At 43.0% G+C, this 16,695-nt stretch overlaps 1 protein-coding gene across 2 annotated transcripts in view; it reads left to right on the top strand.

Moving 5' to 3' along the window:
• asl (argininosuccinate lyase) overlaps nucleotides 1-7,650 on the top strand; it is a 31,900-nt gene extending 24,250 nt beyond the window's left edge. For both annotated transcript variants that reach the window (XM_078548615.1, XM_078548614.1), the window contains 5 exons: nucleotides 1,863-1,922; nucleotides 3,030-3,113; nucleotides 4,102-4,182; nucleotides 5,349-5,455; nucleotides 7,165-7,650. In XM_078548615.1, coding sequence (XP_078404741.1) covers nucleotides 1,863-1,922; nucleotides 3,030-3,113; nucleotides 4,102-4,182; nucleotides 5,349-5,455; nucleotides 7,165-7,312 — 480 coding nt within the window. In that variant the 3' untranslated portion in view covers nucleotides 7,313-7,650. The remainder of the gene's footprint in view (nucleotides 1-1,862; nucleotides 1,923-3,029; nucleotides 3,114-4,101; nucleotides 4,183-5,348; nucleotides 5,456-7,164) is intronic.
• The last annotated feature ends 9,045 nt before the right edge of the window (nucleotides 7,651-16,695 follow it).

Here is a 16,695-nt window from a genome sequence, read left to right as displayed (position 1 = left end):
TGACTCAGCACTGTAGTGTCTCAGTTTTTGTGTGTGTCTATGTGCACTTAATCACTTTCATTAAAACTCAAATTCCAAAACAAGACATAAAATCATTGGTTACAGTGCAGAAAGAGGCCACTCAGCCCTATGTGTCCATATAGACTCTTTGCAAGAGCAACTCAGCTAGTCCCAGTCGCCCACCCTTTTCCCATAGCCCTGCACATATTTTCTCTTTAGACAATTGTCCATTTCTCTTTGAAAGGCATGATTGAATCTGGCTCTACCACACTCTCAGGCAGTGCATTCTCTATCCTAACCACTCGCTGCGTTAAAAAATTTCCTCAGCACCCATCATGCTTTCCCAGTCATGCTAAAATCGCAAAAATTAGTCTTCACAGTTAATGTAGACTGCATGGAAGTGGTATTTTTACCCCAAATATTTTTCCCTCCTTTTGCCGGGCTCCAGTTTCACACGAGCATTGACTTCTATCATGTCCAAGTGACTATAGCCAAGATTTTTCAGATGGCAGAGTTTCCCTTCCCGATATCTGAGGAGTCGGTGGTGAACACATCCTCTCTAATACTGGCTGTCCCACAGCCATTTAATGCTCCGACGAGTGTTAATTGGCTGGAGGTGGGACTTTCGCCCCTCACTCGAGAGGAGAGAGCTGACAGCCAATCAAATTATTCTCTAGTCCCAGCATCTCAGCTACATTGGACAGGACTGGGACTGCAAGCAGTCCCCAGAATCCTAAGTCACGGATCTCCAGAACCAGGTAAGTTTTGGGGTTCTCAGGGCGAGGAGGGGATGTGAGGCCCAAGGGATGGGCAGAGAGGTGGTAGACAGAGGGGGCTACGGGTGTTGGTGAAGAGGCCAGGGAGGGAGCAAGCAGCCTCAGGGGTCAGACCTTTTTTTTGGGGGGGAGGGGTGCACCTGATACTGAAAGGAGGCTGCTGATGGAGGTGCCCCCTGCCCCCACCATCTTCCTGCCCAAGGTCTGAGCAGGGTGACTTTTCGGGCTTCCCCCTGCCCCTGAACTCCTCCCACCAGCCTGAAAACTGAGGCAGGGCAGTAAACAGCCCTTAAGTGGTCATTAATTGGCCACTTAAGGACCTCGATTGGGGCAGGGATGGGGCTACCGGCCAGGCCTTACCTGTCCCACCATAAAATTGCAGAGAGGTCAGGGCAGGCGAGAGCCCAGTGGGAAGGCCGTCCGAAGAATTTTAAAGTCACCACTGCCCCCCACCCCAACACCCCTCCACCCCCCACCTCCATCTACAAACCTGCCAGTGGGGGAACATAAGATTCTGCCCAATGTTTTACATGAACTGTGTATCGGCTAGCAATTCACCCATTGAGGACATCACAGCTGAATGTGGTCCTTGTGTAAATTTCAAGCAGGTATTGTTGAAATGGCACCACAAGTGTTTATAACCCCTCCTCGTGTTGATACACGTCTGAACCCAGGAGTCACCACAACCAGTTGTAGGTCTCCAACTGCATAGAGAGTCCAATGAATGATTTGACTGATGCAACTGAGAATTTTTTAACAAAGCTCTTTGTTGATTCTGAATTGCAGCAATGTGTTGATTCTGAATTGCAGCAATGTATTGATTCTGAATTGCAGCAATGTGTTGATTCTGAATTGCAGCAATGTGTTGATTCTGAATTGCAGTAATGTGATATTTGCTGTAAAAATCCACTGCACAAGTTGAAATTTCAGAGTAATTTTTCAACGATTTTTGCGCTGATGTCATTGGTGATTCTGTGCCAGCAGTCTAGTGTATGTGTGTGCAAAACCAATGCACTAGGTTTGACAACATTTGAAATTCCCCATCTCTGGTTTACTATTGAACTACTCTTATTTTTTGTTTTACAGTGTTCCGGATTTTTAATGAGTCTTAAAGGACTGCCAAGCACATACAATAAGGATTTGCAGGTATGCCGGACCTGTTTTAGGAGCCACTGTTGGTGATGGGTGTTGAAGTCCCCCACCCAGAGTACATTCTGTGCCCTTGCCACCCTCAGTGCTTCCTCCAAGTGGTATTCAACATGGAGGAACACTGATTCATCAGCTTGTCAGGGGGAGAGGGTGGCACAGTGGTACGTGGTAATCAGCAGGATGTCCATCAGCTTGCCCACATTTGACTTGATCCCATAAGACTTCACGGGGTCCGGAGTCGATGTTGAGGACTCCCAGGGCAATTCCTTCCTGACTCTATACCATTGTGCCGCCACATCGTCTGGGTCTATCCTGCCAGTGGGACAGGACATACAAAAGGATGGTGATGGTGGTGTCAGGGACATTATCTGTAAGGTATGATTCCTTGAGGATGACTATGTCAAGCTGTTGCTTGACTAGCCTGTGAAACAGCTCTCCCAATTTTGACACTAGCCAACAGATGTTAGTAAGGAGGATTTTGGAGGGCTGAGTTTGCCGTTGTCCTTTCCGGTGCCTAGGTCTATGCCAGGTGGTCCATCCAGTTTCATTCCTTTTAGACTTTTAAGTGGTTTGATACAACTGAGTGGCTTGCTAGGCCATTTCAGCAAGCATTTACGAGTCAATCACATTGTTTCTGCAGTGCATCTTGTACACATTGCATTGGTTGTGCCGCACCCAGCATTAAATTTGGCAGATGCACCTCTGATTCCTTCTCTGTCCTGATGTTGGCCAATAGATTAGAGAATCAAACTGGCTGCTACCCGAGCTTAGGCGGGAACTGTTTAAAACCAGCTCCTGCGACCCTCAAACCGCTGTCTAAGAAGAACGACCAGTTGGATGAGTTCCGCAACCAGCATCAGAGAACCATAGAGTTTCAATGAACCTAAGTTGCCATTCAGCCCATTTTGCCGATATTCCTAAAAAAACGCAAAACTAAATTCTACTGCCCTTTCCTCTGCACAAAGTCTTTCCCTGTACATCAGCAAGAAATTGATCTTTTTAGGAGGGGAAGGGAGAAAATTGAGGTGAGGAAAGAAGGAAGTAAAGAAAGAATGAAATAGTGTCGTCCGTTATGAATCGTGAAAATCTGTTTCATTTTTACAGGATGACAAGGAGGCGACATTTGAAAGCATCGACACCATCTCTGCAGTACTCCAAGTGGCTTCAGGTGTGCTCTCTACATTAAAGGTAATGGCCTCCTCATTTTAGCTTCAGGATAATATTAATGCTGAGTGGCACACTGGGAAAAAGTCTGCATTTCATGTCTGACGCCTTGATTGGAATCCAACCCGGAATGCTGGAATCAAAGTTCCACTGTTTGCTGACTGTAAGGACAACATCAAACCTGGAGTGTTTGTGCTCCCTTTCCATTCTGCATCCAAAATTTACACAGTTACGCTCAGCGGATTGGGAATCGCAAAGATTCATGCTACTGTTGTAGCGTTTCTAAGGCAAGACTAAAGGACGTCATTAGCATTGAGTAAAGGAAGTTTTAATCTATAGGTGGGAATTCCCTTGATGCAATATTCAATGACCAAATTGAACAAACTTTCCATTGCTCAAGGTTTTGACCTTCTAGCAAAAATTAAAACACCTCAGCAAGTATGTCATTGGCATCTCACGGCGATTAATTTAAAGACACCCTATGGATCTATTACTTTAGAACAGGAGCTATTCTGGACCTAGTTTTAGATTTGTTCTTTGTAAACAATAATTTAACATTTATTAAGATTATCATTACTGCCAATTGTCTAGTTGCAGAGGTTTTACAACTTTTATACAATATTGGAAAAAATATTTAAATTCTTGTTAAATGCTTGTAGGAATCAGGAGCTAAAGTCTTACTCTGAGTACTTTTTGTTGAGACACAACTGCCTGACTGTCTCCTAATTCTGTTCCTTTTAAATGTTATTCCAAATTCTCATGAGGCTAATGTTTTAATCTATAAGGTTGCAGTAGGGGGAGCATGGTGAAATACTTTGAATAAGAAGTATTTCCCCTAGACTTTCATGCTGCTTTGAAGGGTGGTGTAGTGGTAATCTCACTGGAAAAGTAGTCCAAACTCCCAGGCTAATAGGGACACAGGTTCAAATCCCACCATGCAGTGCCCACTCCCATCAAAGAACAAAAAAAAGAGTGTTTAGTTAATTGTGTGTGATGTTACTTTTTCCTGAAGGTTCATGAAAATGCCATGGAGAAGGCTTTGAGCCCAGACATGCTGGCTACAGATCTGGCTTATTACTTGGTTCGAAAGAAGGTGAGCATTTTTACTATGCCTTAAAGCTGAAACTGTTTTTTAATGCCCATCAGCATCGCCCAGTGAATTTAGCAGTTGCACGTTTGCAGCCACTGGAGATCTTCCGGCAAGAAAGTCATTGTAGATTAGCAAGCATTGTCTTCCTTAAAACCACCAGTCAATAATAATGGTGCAAAAGTCAGACCCATCTGCTGTTCATTGACCAATTCCAAAAAAGACTATTTAAGGTCAGCTGGTGCATTACAGCCTAGAGCTCTAGGCTTGGGCTATCCTGCTGTGGTGTCGAGAGCCACTGAACATCAAGTACAGTAACACAAGTAGTTGCCCAGCAACTTCTAGCTGGACGATTAGATCTGCTGCTTTGCTGTACACCTCAGCCCTATTCTGCAGATCTCTCCACTCAATCAGCCATTACACCATCACCCTCTTATTGAGGGTGACAGTGATGTACCTCCCACAATCTCTTATAGTGTAGTCTACTTCATTAGGAAAATTAACATTGGCAGTTAACAAATGCACAAGTTCCAAAAGTCATTCAGTTCTCAAAAAGGTTACTCTACACTAAGTTTAATTTCCAATTAAGAGATTTCTACAGTATTAGAATATCAATTCCATTAACGATATTGGTATGTGCATCTTGGTTCTGTATGTCTTTCTGCTTTTCTGATTGCACAGGTTGCTTCGTTACTCATGAAGTTTGATGATACTTCAGCAGTGATAATAAATCAAAATCTATTGCCTTTTTGTTTTTATGTGAAATAATCCCTAGAAACACAGACTTAGATGGGATGTTGTTACAGCCTATCAAGCATTAAGCAGTGATAAAGGATGCAAAGTCGAAATTACTAAACTGTGACTGTTTTGTTTTTGTTGCCTTTGTTTTGTTAAAGCCTTCAATCATTTCAGAAATCTAACCATCATTTCAGTGATTTTCAACTCAGTCTGGTTAACCTCTAGTATTCTGGATTGAAGTATCTCTCTCTAAATGGGCCCATGATGCCTAGTTCTATTGAAGACCACAAACATCCCATGTACAATGGTTACTATATAATTAGATATTCCACGTGGTTAAACTCGTGTGTGTGTGTGTGTGTGTGTGTGTGTGTGTGTGTTGGCATATTTTTCAGTCTGCTTCTGAATTCTTGACCAGATTTGACTCTTTGCAGATGCCTTTTAGAGAAGCCCACAGTGCTTCAGGAAGAGCTGTTCATTTGGCAGAAGTGAAAGGTATTGAAGTAAATCAGCTCTCCCTGGATGATTTGAAGACCATTAGGTATGTATTATAGATCAATTGCATTCATCTTTATTGGTAAGGGTTGATATCAATACACAAAACAATAGTGAGTCACAACAGGTTGGTGATTCGCTTTTCAAGCTAGTTCTTTTTCAGTGCCATTGTTTGACGTTAAAGAGTGGGGGCTATGAGAAGATGCAAGAGGGTAATATGAGGAGCAAGTAGGAGTTGAGGCCTAAGCAGATGGGATTTGGATTGGGGTAGACAAGGAACAAGTAGCAGGAAGCCCAAGTTAGGGCTGAGGCAGTGCTGGTGAAATTATGCTTGGGAAGGCGGATGGCTGATGAGAAAGAGGTAGAAGATTTCCTGTAGCGATATGGTAAGACTTGCGTTTTTCTGTGTTTCTAGTTGTATCTGAACATTGAAGTTGGGAAATCAATGGGCACTCGAAAGGAAGCAGAATTTTTTTCTGTTTTAACAGAAGGTGGAACTGATTTGTTTCTGCCTAGTACTTAATTACATCTACTTTGGAAAAACATCTAAATAGTATTTTTATACCTAGGAGTAGAACAACTGGTTATGTTTGAACAAAATAAATTAACTTGAAATTTACACGTCATTTATTGGGGAAAAACATTTTGTTTTGAATTTATCTCCTAATTACCAAATCAAGGAAGGAAACTATTTTCAACAAAGATACAGAATTATTGCTATTACAATTTAGAAAATCCTTGGATACCCATGAAAGAGTTTTACTGTGAATTTTTCATTTTACTTATCTTGTGTGCCTACTCTAGGGCCTGAATCTTCTGGTTGGCGTGCAGGGGCGGGCCCCGCTCGCCGACATGTAAAATGGCACGTGGTTGAATGCAATCCAACGTCACCGCGCGCCATTCAGATTTTCAGTTCGTCAGGCAAGCACCGGAGTTGGCTGCGTGTCCACCGAACAATCAAAGGCCTATTAAGGCCATTTAAATACCAATTAAAAGAATTAACATAGCTGCTTGTCCAACCTTAAGGTTGGCAGGCAGGCGAAGAGCCCAGGCGGCCTTTGCATTTATCATGAAACCTCATCCACAGGCAGAATGAGGTTTCATGAAGGCTTTATAAAACAAATGAAAATTTTTATTAAAAATCAGCGACATGTCCCAGCTCATGTGACACTGTCACATGAGGGGACACGTCTGAATAATTTTTTTCTTTCTTTATTTCAAATAATAATCAAACTAATCTCCCTGAGGCAGCTCTGTGCCTCAGGGAGATTTCTGCGCTCTTTCGCATGCATGCACGAAAGAGCGCAGGCCCCGACTCAGCCTCCTTCCCCCCCACCCGCACAGGGAGTGCTCAGCGCTTCGGGGTGCATGTCACGCTGAGTGGACCTTAATTGGCCCGCCCACGTAAAATGGCGGCGCGCCGCTGACCGTGGGCAGCGATCAACTACGCACCCGCCTGAGCTGGCTCCCGCTTAGCACCCCTAACGGGGAGAAAATTCTCCCCTAGGTGTAATTTTTTGTTTGAAATGTGGGAGGTGGGGATTAATTTAAAAAACAAGTTAAACAGAATGTGCTAATTATAATTCCAGTAAAAATTCAGGATAAGCATGTATCGAGGCTTTACCACATAAGTGTTTGTTTTGCACTCGGATATGTTTTATGTCGGAACAATCACCTTTGTTGCAAATCGCCCGAGTGACAATGGTCTAAGTGTTGTGTTCCACCTAATAAAATGTCTCTCTCTTTTGCAAAAAGTCCCCTGTTTGAGAGTGATGTGTCGAAGGTGTGGAATTACACCAACAGTGTGGAGCAGTATGCAGCAGCTGGAGGCACTGCAAGAAGCAGCGTGACTTCACAGATTGAGCAACTGAGACTATGGCTAAAAAGAAGACAGAGCACTTAAGATTGTCCACTCTTGTAGACAACTACGATTGGATAGATTGAACATCCAAGTGATTCGCATTGGAAATATGAGAGATTTTTCCACCTGTTAACTGCAGTAAGAGTATTCTATTGGGGGAAACATTTCTGCTAAATAGCAAAGGTTTTTGGGTTAAGACAAAATCTGGCTGGCAAGTTGCCATGGTGATGGTGTTAAATTGAGTAACGATAATTGGCAATAAAATTGAGTTTAACTTGTATAAAGATTATCGTATGTTATTGTATCCTGCTGTAATTCATAGCTGATGTATGAGAAAAAGCTTTAGCAAAATAAATCTAGATGGAATAGTCTGAGACTGATTTCACGGTGCTGCATCCACTTCTATTTTAATCTCTTTTGGAGTAAAGGAAATCTCAAACTGGGGCATTTAATAATCATTTATAGAGTAGGGAGTTCTCGAATGCTGCCTCACACATGAGCTGCTGTTGAAGCCACCCTGTTCGGGTTTGAAGGGTGATTTTTACAACAGTATGGATAGGCAAGTCAGAGATATAATGGCTACTGCAAGCTGAAGCATTCCTTAGCACCTTCACACAGGCTGTACTGTTCTTCACAACTGAAGTCATCTGATCCAGGAATCCATTTCTGTTTACTTGACGAAGAGATTTCAAAACAGTTTTTTCTTACTTCAAACTTTTTCTTTTCCTATTGGCATCCACCTCAACATGTCACTGCTGAACTGAAGAACCTTTCACCACATGTGCTGAAGGCATACCTTTTCTCTATGGTTAAAATGCTAGAATACCAGTGGCAGGGTGTGTATATGTTAACACAAAGCAGCGGAAAATGCCTGCAACAAACAAAGAAAAGCTTGTATAGTTGAGTTCTGCAGTGCAACACATTTATAAAAAAAAAACAAAGATAGGTCCATTTTATCTGTTAAAAAGGTCAACTATACAGAGCCCACATGGTGTTATGATGTGAATCAGTGCCCACAGCCTCACACAGGCAGGATGCCTGATCTCCGCCTGGATTCTATTGATGCCACTGTGTCAGCTAATGAGTTGGAAGCAAGGTGGGATGTCAGGCAAACAGTATTTGACAGCAAAGCCCATTTACTCAGCTGCTGACTCTCACAGATCTTGTGGCCAATTTCAGAGCTGCATCGATAGAAACCTGAAACAGGTTGACTGACGATCCGAGAAAGGTTTGTGATCCAAGTAAAGGACTGGGAACAATTACACAGCAGCCTCTCCAGTTGGGCAAAGTCTCAAAATACAAAACAATAGACATTATTCATCAGCACACTCTTCAAACCAGTTATCTTGCATTCACATAGTGCCTTTCACATCCTTAGGACCTCACAACCAATGAATTACTTTTCAAGTGCAGTTAATATTGTAGGCAGATCTGAATAGAGCAAGGTCCCACAACCAGTAAGGTTGATGTGTTGGTGGTGTTCAATGAGGAATTAATTTTCACCATGAAAACTCTGCATTTCTTTTGGTGGCATGAGGACTGGCCCTTGTGGGACCAGGGTGGGGAGTGGTGGAAAAAAAATCAAAATGGAGGACAGAGTTCACGGCTTGAAGTTGTTGAACTCAATGTTGAGTCCAGAAGGCTGTAAAGTGCCTAATCGGAAGATGAAGTTTGCGTCTGGCTTCACTGGAGCATTGCAGCAGGCCAAGGACAGAAATGTGAGCATGAGAGTGCTCTTGCCCCCGTGTTTTGTTTTCAGAAAGTACTAACCCTTGTTCTGCTATCCGACCTTTATGCCACTAAAACACAAGCCTTAGACTTTAACACTATCACTACCATTCCCTTTGTCTTGTGCCCATGACACCTTTGTCATTTAATCTCTCCTGAGCTCTTACCTATCCCTGACTGCCTATTTTTCTCCACTTGCTCCACCCCCTCTAATGCAGTATAAAACCCACCATATTTCTACCTCTTCAGCTCTGAAGAAGAGCCATATTGACACGAAACGTTAACTCTGTTTCTCTTTCCACAGAAGCTGTCAGAGCTGCTGAGTCTTCCTGGCACTCCTCCCCCCACCCCCACTGACTTAAAAACTCGTACCTTTCTATTCATCGTCCTGAAATGTTAACTCTGTTTCTCTCTCCACAGCTGCTGTCTGACTTGCTGAGTTTTACCAGCATTCTCTGTTTTTATTTCAGATTTCCAGCATCTGCAGTATTTTGCTTTTACCTTAGGGGATTTAAATAATTTTGGTGAATCACAGAGCACGAGAAAGCTGGACCATGTGGTGTTTGGGAGTAGAGGAGCAGCAAGTTGCTAGTTAGCGGGTTGGTTCACATCCTTCTTCAGGTGCATAGCCTCAGTTTTGGACCACAGGACGCTTTCATTATAAAATAAGGCACAAATTTTATATATATTCATCTTGATGGCATCCCTCTGTCTCCGAAGGCGATGGACTACGCCCATGGTGTGTGTCACTTCTGGATTGAACATCCATTGTTGTGGGTGTAGAGGCCAATTTGTGTGTGGCAGTCCCTTCTGCAGCTGGCACAGATGGCCAGAGGTCAAACTGATGTCTTTTCCTTCCTGTGGGCTTTTTCCACAATCCGATCATTTCTTATGTCCTCTGCTTTTTCCGCATCCTTCCTGACTGCTTGTTTCCAGGCATTCCAGTCAGCGGTGAGACTTTCCCATTCATCAACTCCACTGCCAGTCAACATGAATTCTCACTTACAGCCATTTTTGTATCACAGGCACCAGCGACCTGTTAGTCTCGTGCCGATATGCTCGTTTCCAAGCTTGTAAAAACACAATGTAAGGCTTGGCAATGACTGGTGTGATCACTACCATCAACTACACAGTCATGCTGACCGATTTTATTAGAACTGTAATCCAGCAGAGAACTTGCAGTGAAGTCCCAGTTAGGTAGGTTGTATGTACAGTACCCCTCTCCTAATAACTCACTATGCTGTTATTGAGTTCCAGTCTCCAGAAGGTTCTCTTCCTGATAACAGGTTAACACATTTGAAACATTTTGTTGTAACTGAGATGTTGCCTCATCTGAGAATATTATCAATGTTCACCTATCAATCTAATAATATAACACATCATTTGATTAAAGTCCTTCATTTTTGCCATGGTTTTGTTGATGAAAGCCTGGAATACTTCCTGTTTGCAAAAGTGCTTATCTCGTTTAATACTGAAGATATTGCCTGAAAGATCAACTGACCCACTTGACGTACAATGATGGCGTGGTGAAATTGGTGCCATTTGGCTCTGCTCTGCACCCCTCACTTGCGGTTTCTCCCCCACTTGTTGACTGATCTGATCCAATCAATGCCTGTTATTCCTGTCTTCATATACTCAAAACCCTTTTAATTCTGGATGCCAGTCCAACCCACTCCAAATCCTGGTGAGAAACTGGAGCTAACCCAACTCCTTCTGATAATGCACACACTCAAATGAATGAGCAAGTCACTCAATTTAGGAAAAATAAACATTTATGGAAAGTTAAGTCATGTTGGTTTTAAAAGTTATGAATGAAGTAAATAACATACTCATCCTGAAATGCTGAAACTTGTCAAGCTAATCTCAGCATTTCAGTGATCCAGCCAAATTACCTTGGGGACTGTTACTCAAATAGCATGCTGTTCACAGTATTAATGTATTAAGCTGCATGGCACCAGTATAGTGATATTACAAAATACGTGTATGCATTATTTCCTGAATTGTAAATCTTACCTTGTTTAGTTTCTCAGTTGACTTGACAGTTTCAAATTATTTTTGTCCAAAGGGATTACTATTATTTTATTAATCCATTACAGATAAACATGTTTTGCTGTGTGTTTCTATCATTGAACACAAATGTAGTTTGTGTAAATTGATTGCAGTCACTGACGTAGAATATCATAGAATGATACAGCACAGAAGGAGGCCATTCAGCCCACTGTGCTTGCACTTTGAAAGTGTTATCTAATTCAGCCAACTCCTTCCCTGTAAAAACTTGCAAATATTTTCTCCTCAAGTCTTTACCCAATTCCCTTTTGAAAGTTACAACTGAATCTACTTCCAACACCCTTTCAGGCAGTGCATTTCCAGATCACACAACTACTGGCTGTGTATTTAAAGAAAAATGTCCAATGAACCAGGGTTGATGTTAGTTCAGCCTTTTTCTTCCAGCTTTACAAATCCTGTAATTAATCAGTTTTGTGGGCGAATTGAGTCCATCCAAAGATAATCACCTTCTCTGGTGCAAAGCATAAGCTTCCTGCTGAACTTTCAACGGATTGAGCATTGTAAGAGTGCATCGAGACAGGAATAACAATTTATTTCCGATTAAGTTAAAGTAAAAGCTTATTATTATCATGTTTGATATTGCAAACTCTCATTGGGCTGAATTTTTCGCTGAGCGGGTGGGCGCATGCCAGACCCGCTCGAGTGTAAAGTGATGCACGATAACGTCAGTGAGTGTCCCGACATCATCGCGCACTCGTGCAATATTTCAGTTGGCAGGCGCATGTGGGAGTCAGCGACACACCCGCCGACAATTAACAGGCCTATTAAGGCCATTAAAGTATTAACTGAATTCAACTTTTCACTGACCGTCCAACCTTACGGTTGGCGGGTGGGCAACTCGGCCAGACGGCCTTTGGATTTTTTATGAAACCTCATCCAGGGGCAGGATGAGGTTTCCAACAGCAATTAAAATTTTTTTTAAATGTTGAAATGACATTTCTAACATGTTCCTGCTCATGTGACGGAGTCAAATAAGGCGACGTGTTTTTAACATTTGTAAGTTTTTTATTTTTGATTTTTAAAATCTTCAGCTCCTGGGGCAACTCTGTGCCTCAGGGAGCTTTCAGTGCATGCTCCCACACGCCTGCGCAAACACCCGTGCTCACCTCACCCCAGCAGCTCTCAGAATTGCAGCACGCATTTCGTGCTGGGGAGCGCGAAATCGATGTCGCGGCCTGATCGCAGGCGGTGATTGGCTCCATGACCGCTCCCGGGCCCGCCCACTGTGCCTGCCCGACGATGTGAAAATCCTATCCATTATTTCAGAACATCTGCATGCAACATGAACACTTGAATTTGGAAATGTTTACTTGGACCTATATCAATTTGATATGTACCAATGAAATTTCATGCTGATAAGCATAAGGTTTGTCACATTGTTAAAGTACTATACATTTTAATTGAAACAAAAACAAAAATTGCTGGAAAAACTCAGCAGGTCTGACAGCATCTGTGGAAAGGAAGACAGAGTTAACGTTTCGAGTCCTTATGACTCTTTATCAGAAGAGTCTGATGCAGAGTCATACAGACTCGAAACGTTAACTCTGTCTTCCTTTCCACAGATGCTGTCAGACCTGCTGAGTTTTTCCAGCAATTTTTGTTTTTGTTTCAGGTTTCCAGCATCCATAGTATTTTGCTTTTATACAGTTTAATTGTCTGTTTTAATTTAAATTGACATTTAAATGCACTGACATACAAGTTGACAATCTACACACAAGCTGGGTTCTGGGATGACACTAAATTGGACCATCCAAGATGGAGATATTGCTCAGTTGAAAATGGGAATTTGATTTATTAAATTGTGTGTTCCTGTTGACTATGTCTAGTGAATGCTAATGGTGTGGTTGAGCACATTTGGCAACTATACTGGAATGTATTGGCTAAGAAAGTTTGAGCATTGGGAGTAAGCATTTCAAGATCTGTTTATTCTTTCAATTCTAATCTTGATAGCATAAGTACGTAAACATTGCAAAACACTATCAAATTAAGATATAGATAAACATTTAACTCTAAGCAGCAGCACTAAAGTAGTGTAAGACTTTTGGTAGCCTCTCTGTTAATTTTTTGAGTTAGCTCACAGTGGGCCTTAACTTCCGAGCTCCCCGGTGTCAGGTTGGGGGAGGTACCCCAAAGATGCAAAGTTCCCCTGGGCAATTTTCCTGCACTGGGAGCCATCCGAAAATGCGATTTAAATCACAAACTTCAGATGGTTCTGAATGGGTTACACCAATAGTTACCCAGAAAAAGTTAGAATAATTAAGACCACTTCTAACTATTAATCTTCCAGGTAACTCGCACAAACCCATGAGACTCCCCCACCCCAACAACCTCCCAGGGGACTCCCCCCAACCCCAGCTGCCAACTACCCCCCCCCCCCCCCCCCCCACCAAACCCCACGGGACTCCTCCACCTTCCCAACCCTCCCAGTGCTCTTCCCCCACCCCTGACTACCCCATAGGACCCCCACCCCCCCCCGGCCCTACAGGAGTCTCCCACTACCTCCCCAACCCCCCCATGGGATTGTCTGCCACTAGCCCTCCACAGGATTTCCACCCACCCACACAGGACTCCTCCCTCTGGAGGGCCCGACACCATCCCTCATACCACCCCACCCCGGCGGCCCAACCCGAGGCAACCCTCATCACCAGGAGGCCTGACCACCCACCACCCCCCCGAACCCAGAGGCCCAACACCCTCCCTCTGAGGCCATCCCACCCCAAGGCCTGACCCTGCCCCCACGCAGGCCCGCCCCGAGCTGATCCCCCCACCAGACCTTCGAACATCCCTGGTCCCGAACCTCCGACCCCACCCCAACCCCTTTCCTTCCCCACTGGACACTGGGTCTCAACAACGTGCTGCACTGTCTGAATCTCGCCCAGCGTGAGTCGGAAGGTCAGGCGAGATAGGATCGAAAAAAATTTGATGTAAGTAATTGGGCATAGAGGGGCAATCCGACGCTGATTGCCACTCCGAAGAAGTTCAGGAATGTCTGCCAAGTTACAAGTCAAAAGGCCTGTTGTTATCTTATTAGGGTTGAGCTACACTTTGCAAGTACCCACCCACAACAAAAACCAAAGTACAGAAGAGTATATTATTTCTTAATAGATTAAATGTTTCACTGTATGTTTATAAAGTAATAGAAAAATGAAGATTAAGAACACATAGAAACAGAAGTATGCAGTTTAGCCCCGTTAGACTATTTCCACCATTCAATGAGATAATAGATGATTTGCGACCTGACTCCATAAATCTGCCTTTGCCTCATACCCCACAATACCTTTCATTAACAAAAATCTACCAATCTCATATTCAAAATTATCAGTTGAAAAAGCATCAGCTACAGTTTGTGGAAGAGAGTTCCAAACCTTTCCCACCTTTGTGTGTAGAAGTGTTTCCTAACTTCACTCTGAAAAGCCTGGCTCTAATTCTTATGCGATTCCCCCTTGAGTGCTAAATCCGCAATCAGTGGAAATGGTTTTTTCTATATTTACCTAAAGAGTTTTCAGATATTGCATTTCAACTTTCAAGAGTAGCGTTTCCGCTTTGAAATTATGACCAAAGTGCGCTCAACATTGCTCTGGGTAGCTTACAATTCAAGTTTCCAATAAATATCATTTGCCTAATCAGAAACGTAAAATCTTAATAAATCAGTACAATCAGGCAGCATCAAATAATGTGATTGTTTATTTTTTTTCTCTCTTTTCTATTAAAATGTTTTCATTGATGTATTTAGGAGTTATAACCTGGACTACTTCTGTTAATACAGATGAAAATGGATTTGTTACAAATTTTAAACATTTTAATCAGTCTCCAGTCCTCGGCTGATTCAAGATCACTGCAAATGACTTATAAAAAACTATATTCAATCGTATACCAGCTTCTTTGGAGCACACTTTCTTAAGACGTGTCTTAAAAGAGGAAATTGAGGTAGACAGATGTAGAGAGGGAAATCCAGAGCTTGGGACCAAGGCAACTGAAGGCATAGCCACCAATGTTGGAACATTTATAATTGGGAACGCACAAGTGATTGGAATTAGAGGAATGCAGATATCTTGGAGGGTTGCAGGGCTAGAGGAGAATGTAAATATATGGAGGGGCAAGACCGTGGAGGGATTTGAAAACAAGGATGAAAATTTGAAATAAAGATGTTGCTTAACCAGGGGTCAATGTGGGTCAGCGAGCACAAGGGTGACAGGGGGACAGAATTCTCTGTGATTTAAGACAAGGATGGCAGAGTTTTGGATGACCTCAAGTTTATGGAGGGTAGAATGTGGGAGACCTGCCAGAAATGCATTGGAATAGTCAAGTCTAGAGGTAACAAAGGCATGGATGAGGGTTTCAGCAGCAGATGAGCTTAGATAGGGGCGAAGTTGTGGGATGTTTTGGAGGTGGAAATAGGCAGTCTTAGTGACTTTGCCTTTAAATCTCCCCAATCTTTTGCACTGCTTCAGCCAATTCCACTCAGATTGTGCTGATATCACAGGTGCAAACCATTGGAAACTCTACCCCTATATGTTCTGAGTTGTTAGGGTTCAAAATATGGGGCAAAGTTTTCGGGTCAGCGAGCTGGGGGCAGGGCCCACTCGCCAATGTGAAAGTGACACGCAGTGGCATTGGGCATGCGTCCCAACATCACTGCGTGTCATTTAGGTTGTCAATTCGGCGGGCGCGCAGCCGACTCGCCTGCACACCTGCTGAACTGTCAAAGGCCTATTGAGGCCTGTTAAAAAGTAATTAACGTAATTAACTGAGCTGCCCGTCCAACCTTAAGGTTGGCGGGCAGGTGAAGAGCCCAGGCGGCCTTCGCATTTTTCATGAAACCTCATCCAGGGGCTGGATGGAGTTTTATGAAGGGTTGATTATTTAAATAAAAATTTTTGAAATAAATAATGGACATGTCCCAGCTCATGTGACAGTTTCACATGAGGGGACATGTCCTTAAATTTTTTTCCCACCATTATTCAAATTTCCATAAGTTAAACAAATCTCCCTGAGGCACCTCCGTGCCTCAGGGAGATCTCTGCGCTCTTTCACACACATGCGCGAAAGAGCGCAGGGAACCACTCAGGGAAGCCCCCCCATCTGCACAGGGAGAGCTCAGCACTTCCAGGCACGCGCCACGTTGGGCGGGCCTTAATTGGCCCGCCCACGTAAAATGGCGGCCTGGTCCTGATCGGGTTCACACCCACCTACGCACAACCCCCCCAACGAGGGGAGATTTCTGCCCGTAAAATTGCCTTCATAGCTAGTGGTTATTTTTCGACACATTGTATGAACAATATTCAAATAAATTATGATGTATCTAATTTGAACAAAAATAGACGACATTTTTTAAACAAAAAGTTCAACATAATACAGAGCATTAGTTATTAGCACAACAGGCCACAACAAGATGTAATAATAGATCTATCAAACCCTTTACTGATGTTGTTAGTGTACATACTAAGTGTAAAACAAATGCATATTAGTTCTTTGCTCATATTGACAATTACAAAATGAATGACAAAGTGCCTTTTTATTGAATCACCTTAGAAGAAAGGGCAATGCCAGAAATCTCACCAAATTTAAAAATAAAAGCCAAAGTACATCAGCTATTAGGTGAAGCCAAGCTTAGGTTTTAAAAGCTTGAA

Source organism: Cetorhinus maximus, chromosome 9, assembly GCF_964194155.1.
Source record: "Cetorhinus maximus chromosome 9, sCetMax3.hap1.1, whole genome shotgun sequence".
NCBI classification, from domain to species: domain Eukaryota; kingdom Metazoa; phylum Chordata; class Chondrichthyes; order Lamniformes; family Cetorhinidae; genus Cetorhinus; species Cetorhinus maximus.
Note: the sequence above shows the minus strand (reverse complement) of the source record. Positions and strands in the feature narration are given on the sequence as shown.